At 35.5% G+C, this 19003-nt stretch overlaps 2 protein-coding genes across 6 annotated transcripts in view; both read left to right on the forward strand.

Moving 5' to 3' along the window:
• Nucleotides 1-19003, forward strand: part of LOC120347438 (uncharacterized) — a 43987-nt gene that overhangs the window by 5479 nt on the left and 19505 nt on the right. For 4 of the 5 annotated variants that reach the window (XM_078117706.1, XM_078117708.1, XM_078117709.1 and 1 more), the window contains exons 7-22: nt 1995-2175; nt 3250-3299; nt 4089-4233; nt 5032-5092; nt 5678-5871; nt 6127-6183; nt 7409-7501; nt 7888-7980; nt 8445-8481; nt 9177-9241; nt 13602-13798; nt 15877-16334; nt 16933-17070; nt 17723-17854; nt 18075-18160; nt 18736-18915. In XM_078117706.1, coding sequence (XP_077973832.1) covers nt 1995-2175; nt 3250-3299; nt 4089-4233; nt 5032-5092; nt 5678-5871; nt 6127-6183; nt 7409-7501; nt 7888-7980; nt 8445-8481; nt 9177-9241; nt 13602-13798; nt 15877-16334; nt 16933-17070; nt 17723-17854; nt 18075-18160; nt 18736-18915 — 2167 coding nt within the window. The remainder of the gene's footprint in view (nt 1-1994; nt 2176-3249; nt 3300-4088; nt 4234-5031; nt 5093-5677; nt 5872-6126; nt 6184-7408; nt 7502-7887; nt 7981-8444; nt 8482-9176; nt 9242-13601; nt 13799-15876; nt 16335-16932; nt 17071-17722; nt 17855-18074; nt 18161-18735; nt 18916-19003) is intronic. The other variant, XM_078117707.1, reaches the window with a different exon arrangement.
• Nucleotides 11956-12942, forward strand: LOC144429905 (uncharacterized). Its single transcript, XM_078118139.1, has 2 exons — nt 11956-12320; nt 12482-12942. Exons 1-2 carry the CDS (start codon nt 12097-12099, stop codon nt 12654-12656), a joined length of 399 nt encoding a protein of 132 aa, XP_077974265.1. The 5' UTR covers nt 11956-12096; the 3' UTR covers nt 12657-12942.

Raw genomic sequence — 19003 nt, forward strand, 5'->3', positions numbered from 1 at the left:
TACACCGCGTCTAAAGAACGAAATAACGTCGTAAGTCAAGGACTCCCTGTAATAATGTTCTGACTCACTGCTGTAAGAAATACTCAAGACCGATCCTGTGATCGCCAAGGGTAGGCACAATACACAACTGCTCTTATAGTAGCCCCAGAAACATTTTTACTGCAGTGCTATCAGATTTCCATAAATTTTGTTTTAAGTCATTAAATTTTAATAAATCGAGATATCCTTAGTAAATAGGCTTATACGAATTTTATTGGTCGTTCATACCTTTTCATAAAGATTATTTGTTAATAAGAAAAATTTGTTCAAATCAAGGTAATAAATAGCACAATTACTCATATATCAATAAGATTGATCTCTAGGCTAAATAACAAACGATCACTATAATGCTGTGAGACTATAAACTATTGTAGCCAGCAGGCCAGGGGCGCAGCCAGGATTTTTCCAACGGGGGGGGGGGGGGGGGGATGGGGTAATACGGTGAAATTGGAAGTTTGCATAAAAAGTGAAATACAAGACGTGAGGCTTGTAATAAACTAAAAACTTCACAGCGAAATTCCACAGTTATGTGTAGCTCGCCTCTCTTTTCCTGACAATGTTTGGTGAATATTTTGCATATTTTTTATATTGTCATTTAACAATTATTTACATGCGTCATGATTGAAGGAGGGCAAAATTGTATTTTTTATTTGTAAATTGTAATTATTCAAATATTTTAATGAACATCGAATAATGAGTATTATCATTTTAAACAACATTAATTGGGATGTCGGCTGCCGTCACAATGAATTTTTTTTGAAATTACTAGAAGACTGAAAGCTCTGTATGCAGTGTATCAAAGCGACGATGCCCACAGTAATTTTTTAGTCATTGCGATCGTTTAGGCGGCTGATATCCCAATTAATGTTGGTAAATTATATTATTTAAGCGCTTTTTTATTCTTTAGTTGATATTAATTGTCACGCAATGGCGAATATTGAAGTTTGGTGTTTAGATTTCTGGCAGAATTTTGAGTTCACATCGGCGAAGATGTTATTAAAGACTATTATGGAGTACATTTACAACAAAAATTAATTTTATTTTGCTTTGCAATGCGCCGTGCTTTGTATTAAAAAAAATGATTGAGTCGGGAAGAGAAAGTCCTTTAATTAGCTTATAGCCCTTCTCTCCTTTTGACAGTTTGAGCACCCATAAACCATAACGGCGGTTAAATTCGCTTCATGTCTGTTTCATGGAGAGAAAAGAGCATTTATCACATTTCAATCAACAATTACTCATTCTTATTTACATTATCAGCGCCAACTGAAAAGATAACATAGCAAAAGATAACATAACAAGACAAAAAAGTTTGTCGGTGTTAATTGCGCTACTGGGATAACGCACAGAATAATATTGTTTTGACGGCGAAACCATGATGTGGAACCTTAAAACGACGCTGTTGCTTTTTTGTGGAAGAAATTACGCATGAAAAAATTTTCTCATGTAACTCACGCTGGCTTCCCCCCCGCTGACTTGCGCCCCTGGTAGCCAGGGATGGGCCAAAACCTAATATTTTATTATGTTAATATTTTCGAATATGAAATATCGAATTAATTTTAAATTGGGGGGTGTTAATGAGGAAAATTACATAAATCACTATACAATCATGAAACGAACGCCGAAACCATTGCAATGACAAAAAAATTAGTGTGGGCTTCACCGCTTCGATTATGACATCAACTGTGATTTCATTAAATCCATTTTGAAAAATACAGTTTTTTTCTCTGTACGGTGATCATTTCACTGAGTCTTTAGTAATTTCAGTCTTAAAATATTGTTCGACTGGTAGTTGCAATTACTGTACTAATTGTTTGTGACATTGATTTAATAAATCCACTTTGAAAAATAACATTTTGTTTCTGTACGATGATAATTTCAGTAAAATATGATATATATATTTCTACTTTGACAAGATTGTCAAACTAACTCAACTTTAATGTTTTATCTTACGACAGTGAGAAGGCATTCAAGAGTTTGCCACATGTAGGAGATTTCCAACTACAAGAATCCATTGTTGAGCTGATATTTCGTATGTGGCCTTCCAATGTGAGGAAAAGTAAAGTCATGAAATGGTGTGAAGGCAATCAGCAGTTGCTGACAAAGTTTCTTGCCATTTCTTATGACAAGTTTGATTATGTGAGTTGTTGTTTTCATTGAGACAGAATTGCTGTTTTACTATTTATTATTATACTATGCAATTCAACAGTCTTGCTGCACATTCACACAAATGTATTTGAAATCATGATTGTTATAAACCGCTCGTCTGAGGAAGTCTGATTTTAGTGCAGCAGGACTCTAAAATTGCATAATATGGTATTTTTATTCCTGCTACAGCATCCTTGCATTATACACATACGGATCAACTAGCGCAAAGGCATTGAGGAAGGATTGGGAGTTAGTCTCATGCAACCTTTACTGATAGTTACTATTTAAAGTTGACTTTCTGCATCGAAATGCTTATTTAATATCATATTTTACAAAGTGAAATGAATTTGGAAAAAAATTTGGAATTTTCAAAACCGATATAAATTGCTGAAAAGATGAATTCATAGCAATAATTATCTGTTGGATATGGAGATATTTCATCCTAATCTGCAATGCTAATTGTCAAATTAGTAGTAGCATTGTGCCTAAATCGTTGTCACGGCGATTGGATTATAGTGGAAGTATTATTTTGCGAAGGAGGGCCTGATTCTGAAGGTGTAGTTTAGAAATCTTGCTGTAGGCCAGGGTTTCCTAGACTTTCCGTTCATCAAATTGGAAGTTAAGAATAGAATATCCTAATACTTGGTCTATGTACTTTGTCTACATTCTGGGGAAACCCTTGCTCTAGGTCAGGGGTGGGCAACCCCTGGCACGCGTGCCAAACTTGGCGAGGCTTCAGAAACGGAATCGTTTTTTTTCAAGAAAAAAAGTTTCAAGACTGAATTATCTGTTGAAACTTTGCGTACGTTTAATCACTATTGATTGTTAGCAATCCGTTATTTATTTAAACTCTTTTTGTTTTTTCATGACATATGGCTTCAAAGAAATATATCATGACGTCACAACTGAGTGAGCTCTCGACAATTTTGGTCGGCACGCGGAAGAATATTTTTATTAAATTTAGTCGATTTTGGCATGCGAGCCGGAAAAGGTTGCCCACCCCTGCTCTAGGTAATTACTTTCTTTAGAAAAATTCATTTATGTATTGTAAGTTTTTTTTTTCAGGGCGTCCGTATATTCTTGAATGACGTGAATTCATCTAGTGCCAAGAGAAAGTTAGTCCATTTATTTATACTTCTTTCATGAATATTTGTTTATGAATAAAAATATTTTGGTTCACTAAATAGAGAAATTTTACTCTACTGCAAACGATGGCAGAAATTTTGTCAGAATTGTCATGAAACAACCACTGTCTAAATCTATTTCAACCAGGACTAGGGAGCTGATTTGTAATCACAGTCGCTCTGACTCCAGTTCTGTAGTCATAGTTGAAGTTAATTTCCACTCTTTTTCCATTTTTTGCCCTTAGAAATAGACTTGGTATGACCTCGTCATGAAACAGGCCAATGCAGTTTTGCAGGTTTCAAATTTTAAAATTAAACCTATTTTTAAATGAATATTTGAAACTGAATTAGGGACCTAAATTATAAGCTGAAAAGGATGGATTGTATAATTGGTATGATTTGAAGTATTATTATATTTTAAATGGGAAAATATTATCAGATGGTTTGGAGCCGGAGTCACTAAAATATCTGGTAGCTCTTACTCCACCTAATATGGTAAGGTTTGCACTAGCTCCAACAAAAGGTTCCAACTCTCCGGATCTCCAGCCCTGATTTCAAACACACATACAGAGTGTCCATAAAGTCGCTTTACAATACAAGGTAGTTCTCAATATTTCTTTACCAGATTTATTGTTTTTGATCAGTAATTGTTTAAATATTTAATTCATTTCATACATCTATGAGAGCCGAAACAATATATGGTATCGATAAATTCCCTTTTAAGACTTTATTTTATGGACACCCTATATATCGATGTATAACATCTTATTTTCATTTCAGGGTTCTCACCTTGAACTACATGGAGTTACAAATCGGAGAGCAAACTCTCGTTCCGTGCAATCAATGGAATAATTGTGTTGATTTTTGTTACGAAAGCAAAGATCTTTCCATGAGATTTCCAGTTGAGGAATCATCAGAACAGCATGTGAGTGTTCCCATTGCACACAAATACTCCAAACCAGTTGTTCTTGAACTTTCATGAAACATGGCTCCTTTCAAAAACTCTCAAAATGTGTGGCCCCCTCGCTCTTCATTTAAAAATTAGCTCCATTTTCAATAACAGGTTTTTATTATTTATTTTGTCAAATAATAAAAAAGATGCGAGTGAAGAAAATAGAAGAATAAATGCATTACAGTCGAAGAGTCAAACAAATCATAGTTCATTTACTTCGAATTAATGTACTCATATCGAATTGTTCTTATCGAAGGTCTCTACCCGTGCCACCCAGAGACCTGCTTCCTAACTTGCCATCACCTCTCATTCACTCCATGATGAAGGCTGAGGGCCTAAGAAAAACTGATTTAGTGCATTGAAAACCTTGCCGATTCTACTTCTTACCAATCGCCCATGAACAACCTAATGTGTCTATGCGAATGGTACCTATTGAAAAAGAACTTTGTTCATGCCCTCTAGGGGGCTTGAGAGCCCAGTCTTAAAAACTGTAAATTTTGATTTTGTTCATTTTTCTGGAATAAAAATAGTAAATCTTGTTTTTGTGTGCGATGACGTCATCGAAATTAAAAATTACACTCCCTTATGGCAGCTATTTTTTCACGTAATTTCAATTCTGCTCAGCTGCGATACCGATACCAGTATGCTACTGTGACAGATTGCATGTCCATACTACTTTGTGTTCATATATTTGAGCATTGGCGATGCTGCATCGCTCTCTTGTTTTGCTTTCTAGCCATATCTTTCTATTTTTTTCACATTCTCTTACAGAAAGGTTCCTGGATCACAGGCTCCATTGAAGCAGCAGATCTGGTTTCGTTCAAAACTTCAGGTTTGTAGATTTTTCTGAAAAATGTTTCTGAATAACTAGAGGTTCTGAGCCACTGGTTTTTACTTCTTGTGGTATTAATTGATTAACAGTCTTAAAAAATTGCTATTTTTTTGTGTCACTACTCACTATAGTTAATTTGGTACTCCCGTACTAGGTGTACCAGGTTCTGGTTAGGCCATAATTTGATTCAGATTTTCCTTATTTTAGTTTTTTTACGATTTCGGAGACTGTCTGTGTTAGCCAAGTGAATATACCTCTGCTCATAGGTTTCAGTCCCTTTACACAACTTGATGTAAAGTAGACAAAATAAATCAGTTTCCTCCATATTGGTACACACACTTTTGGAGTGCCGTTAATGATGATGCGGTTTCCTGTTACTGAGTGATGATAATTTTCATTTCATCTTATAAAGTGAAAGGGTCCATTTTTGCGGGAAAATTTTGTTTTTTCATGAAGCTTTTCCTTGTTTCGGCCGCAGAATCTCTGTGCAGCGAAAATGGGCCACTGAAGAGAAAAAGTTGAGGTCCTCCGTTCTAGGCATCATCAGTTTTAGTTCATATTAGAAATATTCATAATTTATTTTAGAAAACCCCGTAATGAGAAGCATAGACCTTCATATTGAGTTTGAAAGTTTCACTTCACAAGTTTTGAAAGAGTTTGAATTAATGGACGAGCTCGCCACAAACCTGGTCATTCGATTTTATAGAGTTGCGCCCCTGGATGCAAGTCATTTATTGAAATTCACAAGCAGCCTGTTTGGTAGCAAATATGCTTCAATGGTGAGATATTGTTCTATACTTTGCACTGTCTTTACAATTTTAGTCTAAATGTATATGTGTGGCATGAGGAAACACTCAATTCTTCATTTCATTTTTTATCTGGAAACTCGCTGACAAAGTCTAATTGTAACTTAAACTATGTTAGCGGAAGAGGCCAAAGATCATTCGGATCCCGCCTAACTCAAGGTGTAATAAATTGTGTAGGAAATGTTGAACCTTCTTTGTTTTTCAAGATTTTTTCTAATTTAATTTCAGAAACAGAAGAGAAAAGGTTTTGTGTCAAGACCTCAAACAATGCTGATTATGAACCAGGTTTGTATGTTGATTACTTTGACTTATTGAGATTAAAAAATATTTGAGTCAACATTTCAACTTGGTTACAGAGACGTAGCAAGGCAGAGAAGGTTGAGGTTCCCTCCAGTAGGAAATAAAAAAAGCATTTTTCTGTATCATATATAGCAATTTATTGTAACTTGAAACACTTTTTAGACTCTCTCTTGAAAATCCATGTTTTCTGGCCTCAGACCTGCTAGCTGGTCCAGTCTATCTTGATGTTATGAATAATTTAGAATAGTTCAATCTAAAAATTATCATTTTAAACAGTTGGAAGTCCCACGATAGGAAAAGCCTTTATTTAATTTCTGATGACTGTAAAAAACAGATTGATTATTACTTATCGATCATTAGATCGGTAAGTATGTTGATAAGTATTTGCCGTTTGTCTGTCTGTATGTTAGATGCACGTGATATCTCACAAAGGCGTGGTTAAATCTGCCCCAAATTTTGCATGTGCATTCATCATATTTCGGACCAGAAGCGGACCAGACCAATATTCTCGTATTTAATTCTTGATGTTATGAATAATTTAGAACAGTTCAATTTGAAAATTATCGATTTGAACGGTTGAACATTAGGAAAAGCCTTTATTTAATTTCTGAAGACTGTAAAAAAAAGGAGAACCAATAGAACATTGTTTATCTCAACTTTTCTGTGTTGGTAAGGTGATATACAATATTCAAAATCTCAGTGCACTTTGGCAACTGGTACATGGTATGATTTGTTCATCTCTCTCCTCTCTCATCAAGCTCTCCTCTACCTTTGTACAAATATGAAAATCCTATCCTATTTTGTTAATCATTTTTTGTCTCACATTCAACATTGGCTTATTGATAATATTTTTGAATATATGTTTCGGTGCTCCAGTAGTTTGTTAACTAAGATTGTGGACACCGGAATGTAGTATGTGTATCAGGTTGGGGTTAGGACATAATTTCGGGTACAAATAGCCTACTACGGGAGTCACTTGGCTAGTCCCGAACTCTTAATAGAACTAAAATGAGGAAAATTGGAATCACATAACACATTATGTCCTAACCCTAACCTGGTACACATACTATGTTCCGGTGTCCATCATCTTGGTTCACAGACTACATGTTTCCCGTTTATTCAACTCAACAGTATAACTATAAATAGCATAACGAATATGATTTCATCGATTAAATTTTTCTTAATTTGTAACATCTGAAATTCTATTCAGGATCACAGCCAACATTCTGATCACAATACAAGCAGAAACAATTCATCGTTCATTAATATGCCTGAAGCTAATGGCTCTTTGCCTCCCTCTCAGGTTAGGATTTTTTTTTATCAGTCATTTCGCCATATCAAGGCTGACGGCCAGCAGTCACTGATTTACAGGAACTTCTATGCTTTTGAAATAATGTTAATCTTTTCAGTTTATTCTCTACCCTACCCAATGTATTACATGCTGTTTGAAGTGGTTAACTGATGACATTGATAGATACAAACCGAACAATGTTGCATTCTGCTATTTGCTTAATAACAACAGCCACATTTACTGATATAATATTGTGACAATACTACCGGTAATAATATACGCGTATAATTGAGAATTTTTTTGGTTACAATTTTTACCCTTATTAAGGAGCTTGAGCTTGAATTACTTGTAGAATATTTTCCGGTAGAAATAAATTTCAACCAAAATTTTTTTTGTAGAAGATGAGTCGAACTGCGTCTGTGAAAAATTCTCAGAAATTCAGTCAATCAGTTGCAAGAGGTGAAATCCACAGACCTACGCAAGATATTGTTGTAAGTTACAAATGTTGTTCAGGATGACCCACAAGAAGACCATAAATTTTCTAATTACTTCTATGAAAATGAAGAAAATTTATTTAAAATCTGAACTTCTGTTTTTGTATTATTGTACCCACAAGTTTCAGTAATTTAGGACTCTTTGCATAAAAGCTATCTTCTCTCTAAAATAATTTCGAATTGTTGTAGGTTATGCTTTTTGATTCACCCTGTATGTACTACTTTGTGATATGATTTAAATATTTTTACAGCATGAGATACAGGGATAATGTACACGATATGTATCTGATATAATCATGCAAGATTAATCAAATCTCTACAAAAAGTTAAAAATCATTCTAATTCAATCATTTTGAATTTATCACATATTGCTCTGGTCGTCTCGGACTTAGAATTGATGCTTTATCTCTTTACATGTAGTTCCAATATATTACTTGAAAAATATATTCTTGCTTTTACAGCCAAGCAGTCAACCAAGACGCCAATCATCTATTTCCGGTGAGTAGCTTTCAGGACAGACATCCTAAACAAATTGATTAAAAATTATTTATATTCTGTACTTAAATTACTTAAATTTGAAAAGATACAGAATGGTTTTTCAACCTAGATGCTCAGGTGGGTGTCTTTCACTAGATGCCGTACCGTACTCTGTGCGGCCACATCTTCGAAATGTCGTTCCCATGGTTACATTACTGACGGTGCTCGGAGTCTAGTGTTGTACGTATTTGGTTTGACTCTCGCTGTCTTTTTTTCCTCATGATATAATGTTTGACTTCTTTCTCTCTTCTGTTTATATTTCTGTTAGACTAATTCACGGGTGTCGCTGCTCGTTAACCAGTTTTGGTTTCTCGCCGTTCCTTTCGCCCTGAAATGCCGTATTTAAATTCCTTTAATATATTTATTTGCATGAAGTGTTTTTTTCTGTTTGGTGAAAAAATAAATTACTGATTACTGACGCCCAAAAGGAATGAATTGAAATCATTTAAATTTTGTCTTATAAATTCCAGAAAAATGATCTAAAATAGTAACAAATCATAAGCAAGTATATGACCAAGTTGAGGCCTCTCAAATTTCAATTCAAAATAGCATCTTCTTACCTATTATTATATATCAGTGGCTGTCTTACCAGTACCCATTTTTAGAGCGAAATACCCGATGTGTGAAAAAAAATTGCTTGTTTTTGCATTTATTAGATAACACACAACAAGCTTCTCAGCAAAGGAAATTGTCAAATTCATCCAGACAAATGCTTGCTCAGGTAAATTATTCGTTAATAATTCAGTGTTAGCTCCCTCTGGCATAGGCGTTTGTAAAATTTTCATATTTATCCCGGGAGGAAGGAGCACGATTTAAATTTTGAATTCCCTGAAGTTGAAATGATGAGAACTATTGTGATAAAATAAGTCAAAATCTTCGAGTAAATCTCATAAAAGGTTCTTATTAACAGCCCATAAAATAAGTTGTCACTGTAATCGACTACAGCATTTCTACAATCCAGAGTCAAAGGTCAGAATTCTTCCAAGGTCCAGAATTTTCTTTGGCCCAGACTCTACAGAGTCGAAATTCGAAGTCAATTGTAAATTTCATTCAATTTTGGCGCGGCGGTGTGGCTAACGGGCTAAGCGTTAGGAATACGCTCGCCACCGTACCTCTAATTACTCTGCATGGGTTCGCAGGTTCGAATCCCATGCAGGGATGGTTATGTGCGAGAGGATTGCTGGACTACTCGCCGTCGCTGGGGGGTTCACGTAACCGCTGGTCGGTTACGGCTTCCTCCACCACCAAGTCCATGCTTCCGAAAACAAACAATATAACTGATCCCATACCAGACTTGGAATGGTAACCGGACGAGAGACCGTGGTTCGCCATATGGATAAGCCGTCTTATCGGCTTTCCTCTCCCCCGGGATAAATATGTAAATCCTCCTATCCTATTCTTCATCAGACTTAGGGGTGTACCCAGGAATTTTTAGGAGAAGTTTCTGAAATATTTAATTGTCAAATTAGACCATATAAGCTAGCAGGTACATGGGTTTTCAAGATTATGGAGGATATAAAAAACGCTTCAAGCTGTAAAAAATTGCTATGAATGTCACAGCGTCTCCTCTTGCTGACATTAGCAGCTTTGAGTTTCTTACAGTCCAAAGAATATGCCCGCTACCTTCTCTTTGCTGTTGAAATGATTCTTTCGGTATAGACTTGGGTGACTGATATGCATAGCGACTGCATTCGAGCTCTCCCTGTGTTGAGGTCAAGTGAGTTTGGGCGATTTTGAACATTACGTTTACTGTTGTCTGTGGAAACTGGGCATCTGTCATTTGAAATTGATATGGGTACCTTTTTTAACAATTTAAACCTATTTATTGCATATTTCTAGTAAAGTCGACAAAGATCCAAACGATAGGAAATTATATAATAATTGCAAATTGTACGCATAAATGTCTTAACACTTTCGATGCCAAGGACGTATATATACGTCATTTGGCGCCAACCGTTCCGTGCCATCAATGCAAAATGACGTATATATACGTCATTCGAAAAGGAAAAAGTTTAATAGATAGAAGAAGGTCGAGTTCAGGTATTTGCCGTCTTTTTTCTTCTCTCTCTCTCTCTTGTTGTCAAGTTGGGGGGAAAGAATGACGTCGTCAGCCAATCGCGTCATTCAAGAAATACCAAGATGAAAGGAGGGTCTGCCATGAAGTAAATTATCAACTTATTTAGCATGGCCGAGGTACATATTAGCCGCAAATTATCATCAAAAATTTGTACGAGACCGACTGACGCCAACACACGGTTTCAACTTTTTACGGTGAAATGATTGAAAGGTGTGAGGAGAGATGATAATATTATCAATCATGTTACGAAGATGTAGAAAAACATTACTAAACCGGGAAATAATTCGAATATTTTTATATGCATGATCGTCGTCTTATTGGCAGGACGATGAAATGATTCAAAATGTTGGTATTTTTGAACGTTTTTTTAATTTTTTATCATTTTTGGGTAACGGATTGACGGACATCTGCAACGAAAGCAAGTTTTATCGTCCTGAGAGGTGAAATGTTACATTTTGAAATAATAAAGTGAGAAATTGATATTATTCGGAACATATATTTTTCTACTTGTCAGTGAGATATGATCCGAGATATAGTAATTTAGTGGGAAATATATTACCAATAACACAGTGCCCCTCGTATGCTTTCAGCTCATATTGAATTACTTCCGTAGCTATTGTATAACCATAATTATAGCAAAATATGCAATCCTACGACTTTGTGTCGGATGAACAAGTTCAATAAGCAGCCATGGCGTACTGATTACGTAGCTACGCAATAGCGATCACGTGTCTGGCGCCACGAAGACGGGACTACGTGCAGTCGAGACGACTTGCGTAGCAAATTGCGTGAGATGACAATTTCGGAAAATCGTGTTCTTGACAGATCAACTGACGAATTTCGATGAAGCTTTAAACCTTTTTATTATGTCAACTTAGAGACACCGGATGCGTATAATGAATATTGAAATTGCATTTGGAAATACTTCATTTGCACGCCAATATTAGTTCAAATATCCACACAAATAAGTATTTGCTCGCTATAAATACCAGATTGAATGAAATGTTTGCCGAGGCAAGTAAAGACTTCGAATTTCATCGTTTACTGACTGAACCCACCAAATCTGGAAGCGCCCGACGAAAACTCAGGAGCAATACTAAGATACAAACGCACCTGAAATGTATTACGCATGTTTCGGTATTATCCGACACATCAGTCGTAGGTGAAAGAACTCACCTACACATGCGTATCTTGTCGGAATTGCTCTCTCATGCTATTATAACATAAGTTGGAGATAACTTGTCTTAATCTCTCATTGCGATAAAGATTCAATTCGAACATTTTATACAGCAATCAGAATCATTTTATTATACGAAAATATCAAATTCGAACAAAGAAAACAAAATTGTTTACTAGCATAAAAATATATCCTTCATTCGCTATATATTCCAATAACATTAATAATGGCCAATTATTGTCACTCACAAGGATAACATATTGCAAAATAAACAAAGTAGTCACATTGCATATTCATACAACTGTAACACATATGTATCTCTATGACCTCGTCACCATTACAATACGTCGAAAGTATTGAAATCGGCCTCTTATCTTGCCATAGTAGTGCGAGTGATTCAACAACTGGATACATTTTCAATGTAAAAATAGATTATGGTAATCCAAACTTGGAACAACTTCCACCCGGCGTCACAAAAACTTCGAATTTAGTTTTGCAACTAATGGAAAGTCATCTGGATAGAGGATATCACGTATTTGTTGATAGGTATGTTGATTATTCGGTATTGATAAGACAAATTAGATAATTTATGTCTCGGCGCCATACTGCGTTCTATTTTAGATAACGAATCATTGTCGGATATATCAATCAATTGCATAAACTGTTTTATCACAACCAATTTTTGATAATATTCATTTTTAATTTAGACTCTATAACTCTGTCGCATGTCGCCGAGGAATTGCAGCGAAGGAAAACATCGATAACGGGAACAGTCATGGCAAACCGGAAGGGACTTCCAGCAGAAATAAAAACAAAACTAAAGAAAGGGGAAATCATCTCACTACGAAAAGGACAATTACTCGCACTACTATGGCAAGATAAGAGGCCGATTTCAATACTTTCGACGTATTGTAATGGTGACGAGGTCATAGAGATACATATGTGTTACAGTTGTATGAATATGCAATGTGACTACTTTGTTTATTTTGCAATATGTTATCCTTGTGAGTGACAATAATTGGCCATTATTAATGTTATTGGAATATATAGCGAATGAAGGATATATTTTTATGCTAGTAAACGATTTTGTTTTCTTTGTTCAAATTTGATATTTTCGTATAATAAAATGATTCTGATTGCTGAATAAAATGTTCGAATTGAATCTTTATCGCAATGAGAGATCAATACAAGTTATCATCAACTTATGTTATAATAGCATGAGAGAGCAATTCCGACAAGATACGCGTGTGTAGGTGAGTTCTTTCACCTACGACTGAAGTGTCGGAATGAACGATAACCGATGACACCGCTTGGTTCGCCCCTTTCCCGATGAATCAAAAACTAAATACGAGAGAGAATGAATAGGAGAGAACTCTCTCGTTTTCACCTCGGCACGGAACGGTAAAATTGAAAAAACTGATCTTGGCATCGAAAGTGTTAATCAAACAGCAATAAATGTCTAAAGCAATAACCAAAGTAACACTTTCAGACATAAGCAACACCAACTGAGCTGTGCCCCAGGCTACTGAGTGCACATGGCCACATCACCTTCACAGGTTGTTAGTCGTGATCAGTCACCTGCAACTGATGACATCAATGGTTATGCTCAACCATCTGGGAAAATGCTAGTTGCCAGAAATACTGTTAACAATGAATGATACAGAAAAAATTACTTCAAAAATGAATGATACAGGTTGGGCTCAACCCACCTCTGGCTACGCCCCATCTACTCTGATCAGACTCGCCAGCACTTTCCTAAACTTTGTGAACATTTTCTCTGTGAAGCAGCAAATATTCAGTAATTAATGCATTAATCCAATACTACAGGGGTCTCAAAGATACCATGAAGCGTCAAAGCCATCAAGTGCTTGCATTATGAACAAAGTTCCAATTATATCATTGCGAGATTTGTGTGAGACTCCGGTAACTTCCAGCAAACCTCATCAAGGATCTATCTCTTCTCAAGTGATGAGAGAAAACAAAATGATGAATAATCTGGCTATGCATGCTGTGACTAGTGGAAGGTTAGTAGTATAGTACAGGGCTACTCAACTATTTTTCCCAAAGATCCATATATAAAACTTAAAAAGTTACTACGGTCCGGGAATATGTTTCACAGAGCACCTAATCATAGTTTCAGTGCAGTGGTTTCCAAACCGAGGCCTGTGTAGGCCTATTGATATAATATAGCCCGTCGAACTTAAGTGAAAAAGTTTAACACTTTACCTTTTTGCATTCTAGATACAGTCATTTGTAACATTATTATCACAGTTTGAGCATTTGTATATTCTTAACCATCAATCATACCGGTATTTTAATTATACGTACTGGTACTAAAATCTAGCCACTTGCGGGTGCTCTCTCGACCTGGGAATGTCCTTGCTCTTTTAATTTTGGCCTTTTGGGTAAGTGCCTCTAACTTTAAGTTTATAGAATTAACAGATACCGTTTCATGGAAAACTGGAAAATTACGAAAAATCAGCATCCTTAACACGCACATTCCCTGGCCAGTGATTATTCCATTTCCATCATGGTCAAATGCAAAAAGATTGAACGATAAAATATAAAATAAGAAGAATTGAATTGAAAAGGAAACCACATATTCGAAGTTAATCCGGATCGTATCGCCAAAGCCAAGAAGCAGTTGCGGCTCGATTTGAATACCCAAATGATTCGGTTCCGAGCCGCGGTCTGCCATTCTGTTAACCAGTGGTTCCTAACATTTTTAAATATATTTATCCCTTTGCCATCTCTTTATTTCGCCATCACCATTCATTCAGAAAGTTATGTTCTTGTTCTTTCTTGGATTCTTAGCTAGTGTTTGTTACTCATGTCTCTGGTTAAGCATAGTTCAATGGTTTATAATGTATGCGAAATTATTTATTACAATTAGGGCTGTCCAAAATCGAATATTTTTTTGATTCGAATCGAACCGAATATTTTTCTCGAATCGAATAATCGAATATTATTGCGCAATCCTAAATTTGTCTCTAATGTACAATAAAAACTTCCTCTTCAATATTGTGCTAACGTGTGTGCAGTTACATCTAAATTATTGCAAATACTTTGCATAACTATGTTTCCAGAGTTATAAAAGGAGGTCACAAGCCTCCTTGAACTGGTCAAAAAATTAGGGTTTCAAAAATTATCAAGTTTTAAGAGTTGGAAATTGCACAGACTCTTTTAATGCTCGTAGTTGCTATTTTAGTCCTATAATCATTAGTATTATAACTCAATATTTTTTGTGTAATTTTCAGTAAAATGATAAACAACTATTAATATAGATATAACTGTTGCCCAAAAAATTCAAAACTGCATTTCGGGAACTCACAAATTCAGAGCTAGTTTGATGACAATAATATTTGATGACCATATTGTCGCTGTACAACAGCCATCAACTCACAAGAGAGCAAATATAATAAATGGATGAAACAAAGTATTGCCATTAGAAGAAATTACAAATTCTATCGGAAAAAGATATTGGACCTCCAAAACGTGTTTCAGTCCTGTACCATGTTCCTATAATTACTGACTCAACAGCTACAAATCGATTTTATTTATAGAACTGGCGTTTTTGGCTGACACAAAATTTGACTTTTTCTTCTTGTGTTCTCTCAAAAAACGTCATCTTTTAATCATTGTTACCGATAACTCTTCATTTATGACCATGCATGGAATGGATAATTACATATCACCGGGCAATAGGAGAGACCTTTTTACAGCAAAGAAAGCGATAGAAACATGTTTTTGCTTGCCGGGTGAAAAACGCGGTGCAAAGGTGGTCGTGAGGTGCAATATGTACCAAATTTTAGCGATTCGTAAATTGGCCGAAAAATGCTTCGAATAATTTGCGATTCGATTCGATTTCGAATATTCGGTTCGCTCGGACAGCCCTAATTACAATAATACTAAAAACTTCAAACTTTGTTAGTGAGACTACACCAAATACAAAGTATTATTTACCCCCCCAAAATAATTAAATTTTCGGGGAGGAATTGTTGAAGTTTCATTTACTCCCCAAAAACAAAAAATTTCTCTGAGTTTCTACTCTTTAGCTCTAAAAAATATCTAATAAAATAAATTCAAATCTTATCTATTGTAGAAAAAACACAGACACTTTTGGAATTTCCCATGACAACACTTCACAAACAACTAGATCTGGCGGCGCTTCACGTCAAAAAGCCATGAGTCATGTTGCATCACAAAGAATGGGGTTATCGGAATCAATTAGTAATTTTAATCAAACGATGAGTCGAGCTTCGTTGCAAAAATCTGATCCAGCAGTTTCAAGATCAAAAAGCTCTGTTGCATCACGAAGAGTGGGTTCTGTTTCAAAAGCGTCAAGTCATGCTATGTCACAACAAGTTAAGTCAGCGCGATCAGTGACTTATTCAGCCTCTTCTATGATACGGAATTTGCCAAAATCAAACAAGTCAACCGTGAAAAAGTCAGAATCGAAGCATGATCTTGCAGTAGGGAGTTATGGTGGCAACAGCAGTGACGAGTTCAAGAATTCTTCCAAAAATAAAAAGCAAAGACCAATCTGTGAAATAGTCAAAGGTGAGTCACCGTTAGTGCTACCACAGGACCTTTTTTAGCAAAATGAAGCAAATAACATGTCTAATTTGAAAATAGGACTGGTGGAAGAATTATTCATACTGGCTGCATGGCCTTTGACCCACAACCATCGCTAACTCTATATAACTGTATATTTGAATAATGGATGTCAATGAACAAAGTATGGACCTCCTGAAGTATTGCGCACCAAGATGGCGCACAACCAGAACTCAGGTTGTGTACCAGGTTAGGGTTCAGGTCGTGCGACATCTTGGTGCGCATACTTCAGGAGTACCCAAAGTATATTATTAACATCAACAAAAATATAGCCTCATATCTAGCACTCAACTTATAAAGAGGATATAGTTGGCTGAGCATGGTTCACCATCAGTCACTAGTATCTGATGACCTCAAGTACAACTGCTCATGCTGAGCCTTTTTGGAGAACAATACAGATGCCAGAAATATGAATAACATTATAAACGAACCAACCCAATGATCTGATTCTTTCGAGCTTCTATTTGGACCGAATTTTCTGGCATCTCTCCTTTCATTTTAACACTCTAAGATTGAGCATTTCTGAATACAATATAATTTTTAGAAGCCGGGAACACTAGTGTTGAGTGGAAGGACATTGTTCCAGAGACTCAGGCCGTTCTAAACAATTCTACTCTCAATCCACTTGATGTTGATGCAAACATCTCCACTGATTTGATGCTTTCTTGTCTGCATGGAGAAGGTCTGTCTAACTTTGTATTGGATTGTTGTTAATAGGAGATTTATTTAACATGTTTTCTTTGTTATGGTATATTCTTGCCTTGACTCTGAACTAGGCTCTGAACAAGAAGTCAGGGTCAATGTTCTAATCACTACGCTGGCGGCTTCCAAATATTGTGTCGAAAATTAACAGAAGTGTGTTAAACATAACTAATATATGATTGAATATTCACATATTGTACATATCATAAATGTTTGATTGTTTTTACTTTAAATGTGGTGTATATGGATTCTGCAAACTTCAAAAGTATGAGCCATAAAGTACAAATTAACAATCACAAAATTTGAGTTTTATTTATAGGCAGCAATTTTTTTTATGTGAGTGTGCCATTAGTTTTTTCCTGATGAATAAAAAAGTAAGCACTAGGCCATTTTGTATACAAATTTAATAACCAAAATTCATCAATGTATTTGTTAGATAAGCTCCAGTTACCCTGTGGTTTCCTGAAGGGTTTTTTCCATAGCTAAACAACTGTCTTGTAAAATGTCGTCCCCGTTGTAATACACAGTAATATGTGCTGCATTGGCAGTTTCGTTAAGAATTTTATGAGATGTTTGTTTTCCCATTTCTAATTTTATTTCCTCATGTTTGTTATTTCATTTATGCGATTTAGAACCTCGAAAATCATCTCCAAAACCTGCCAAATCTTCTGAAAAATCAAAGACGAAAACAGCATCTTCTAAGATGGTTTCTGTTGATGTTCATAGGAAAGTTACGAAAAATTCATCAAAAGCTTCACAGAAATGTAAGTGTTTTAAGATATGTTCGATACAGGAAAATGTTTTTTTTTCACATTTCGAATAGGGGCAGGGTCCGACCCTCAAACCCTAAATATTTCTCTCTAACATTATATTTTGTTTTTATTTTTAGTGAATGACTATTTCATCAAGGCAATTAATAGAAAAAATTTCTCTTCAACTTTTTATTTTAAGTGAATGACTATTTCATTTTATATTTTTTTTTAGTGAATGACAGCATTTCTCCTGAATTCCCATCTCAAGTTCTATCTGCTGTCATAACAAATCAAAGCCAAAATGCAAATTTAAAAAAGGTAATATCGTTTTTTATATCTAAAAGCGGAATCCCTATTGGGATTTAGGAGATATAGTTTCTTATAAGAATCGGTTAAAAGCACAAAGTTATGACGTAGAGGTGTCTCTTGGTGTGGTTCATGTCTTATGCAGAGTCTTGCTTGGAGTGTTTCAAGCATCTAGATTTCTATTTCAAGTTCTCTACTGTTGTCGATAACAAATTATATCTGAGAGTTAGGATTTGGCAGATATAGTGGATATAGAACCAGTCAGAAGCAGAAAAATCCAGATCCATACACCGTGCTTACAACCTTGTTCAGACTCTAATTAACAAGATGGGCAAACCCAAACAGGAAGATTTCAGTCTTTCTGACAATGCCCTCTCACTCTTGAGATGGCATGTTGTTCATTTGCTAGTATTGGAGCAAACATGGCCATTTTTCTATGTGATGGTGAAGGAATTGCAAAGGATACTGATATCATAGGGGATTTTGCTGATAACTGGTGATAAATACCCTGTCTTAGGGTATTCGAAATTATCCACACCAAAACATACAATTTCTCATGGAATTTCTTTTTTTATTTATTTTTGCAGAAAAGTGCTTCATCTGATATTGCTACTATTCCTGAAGATACAAGTGATGAGCAGAATAAAATTGCCTTGCATAAAAATATTGTAAAATCTTCACTGCCAGATATCAATGTTCAAAACTCATCTTCTGTAAATAAAGAGAAGAAATCACAAACTGCTTCAAAAGTCAATTCTGAATTTAAGGTGAGAAAGGAGTCCTACATTGCTAAGGTTATGTTAGATTTCAGCTATTGATAAACCATTGATTGATAGGCTATTTATAATGGGCAAT

The sequence above is a fragment of the Styela clava genome, chromosome 11 (genome assembly GCF_964204865.1).
Source record: "Styela clava chromosome 11, kaStyClav1.hap1.2, whole genome shotgun sequence".
In the NCBI taxonomy this organism is placed as follows: domain Eukaryota; kingdom Metazoa; phylum Chordata; class Ascidiacea; order Stolidobranchia; family Styelidae; genus Styela; species Styela clava.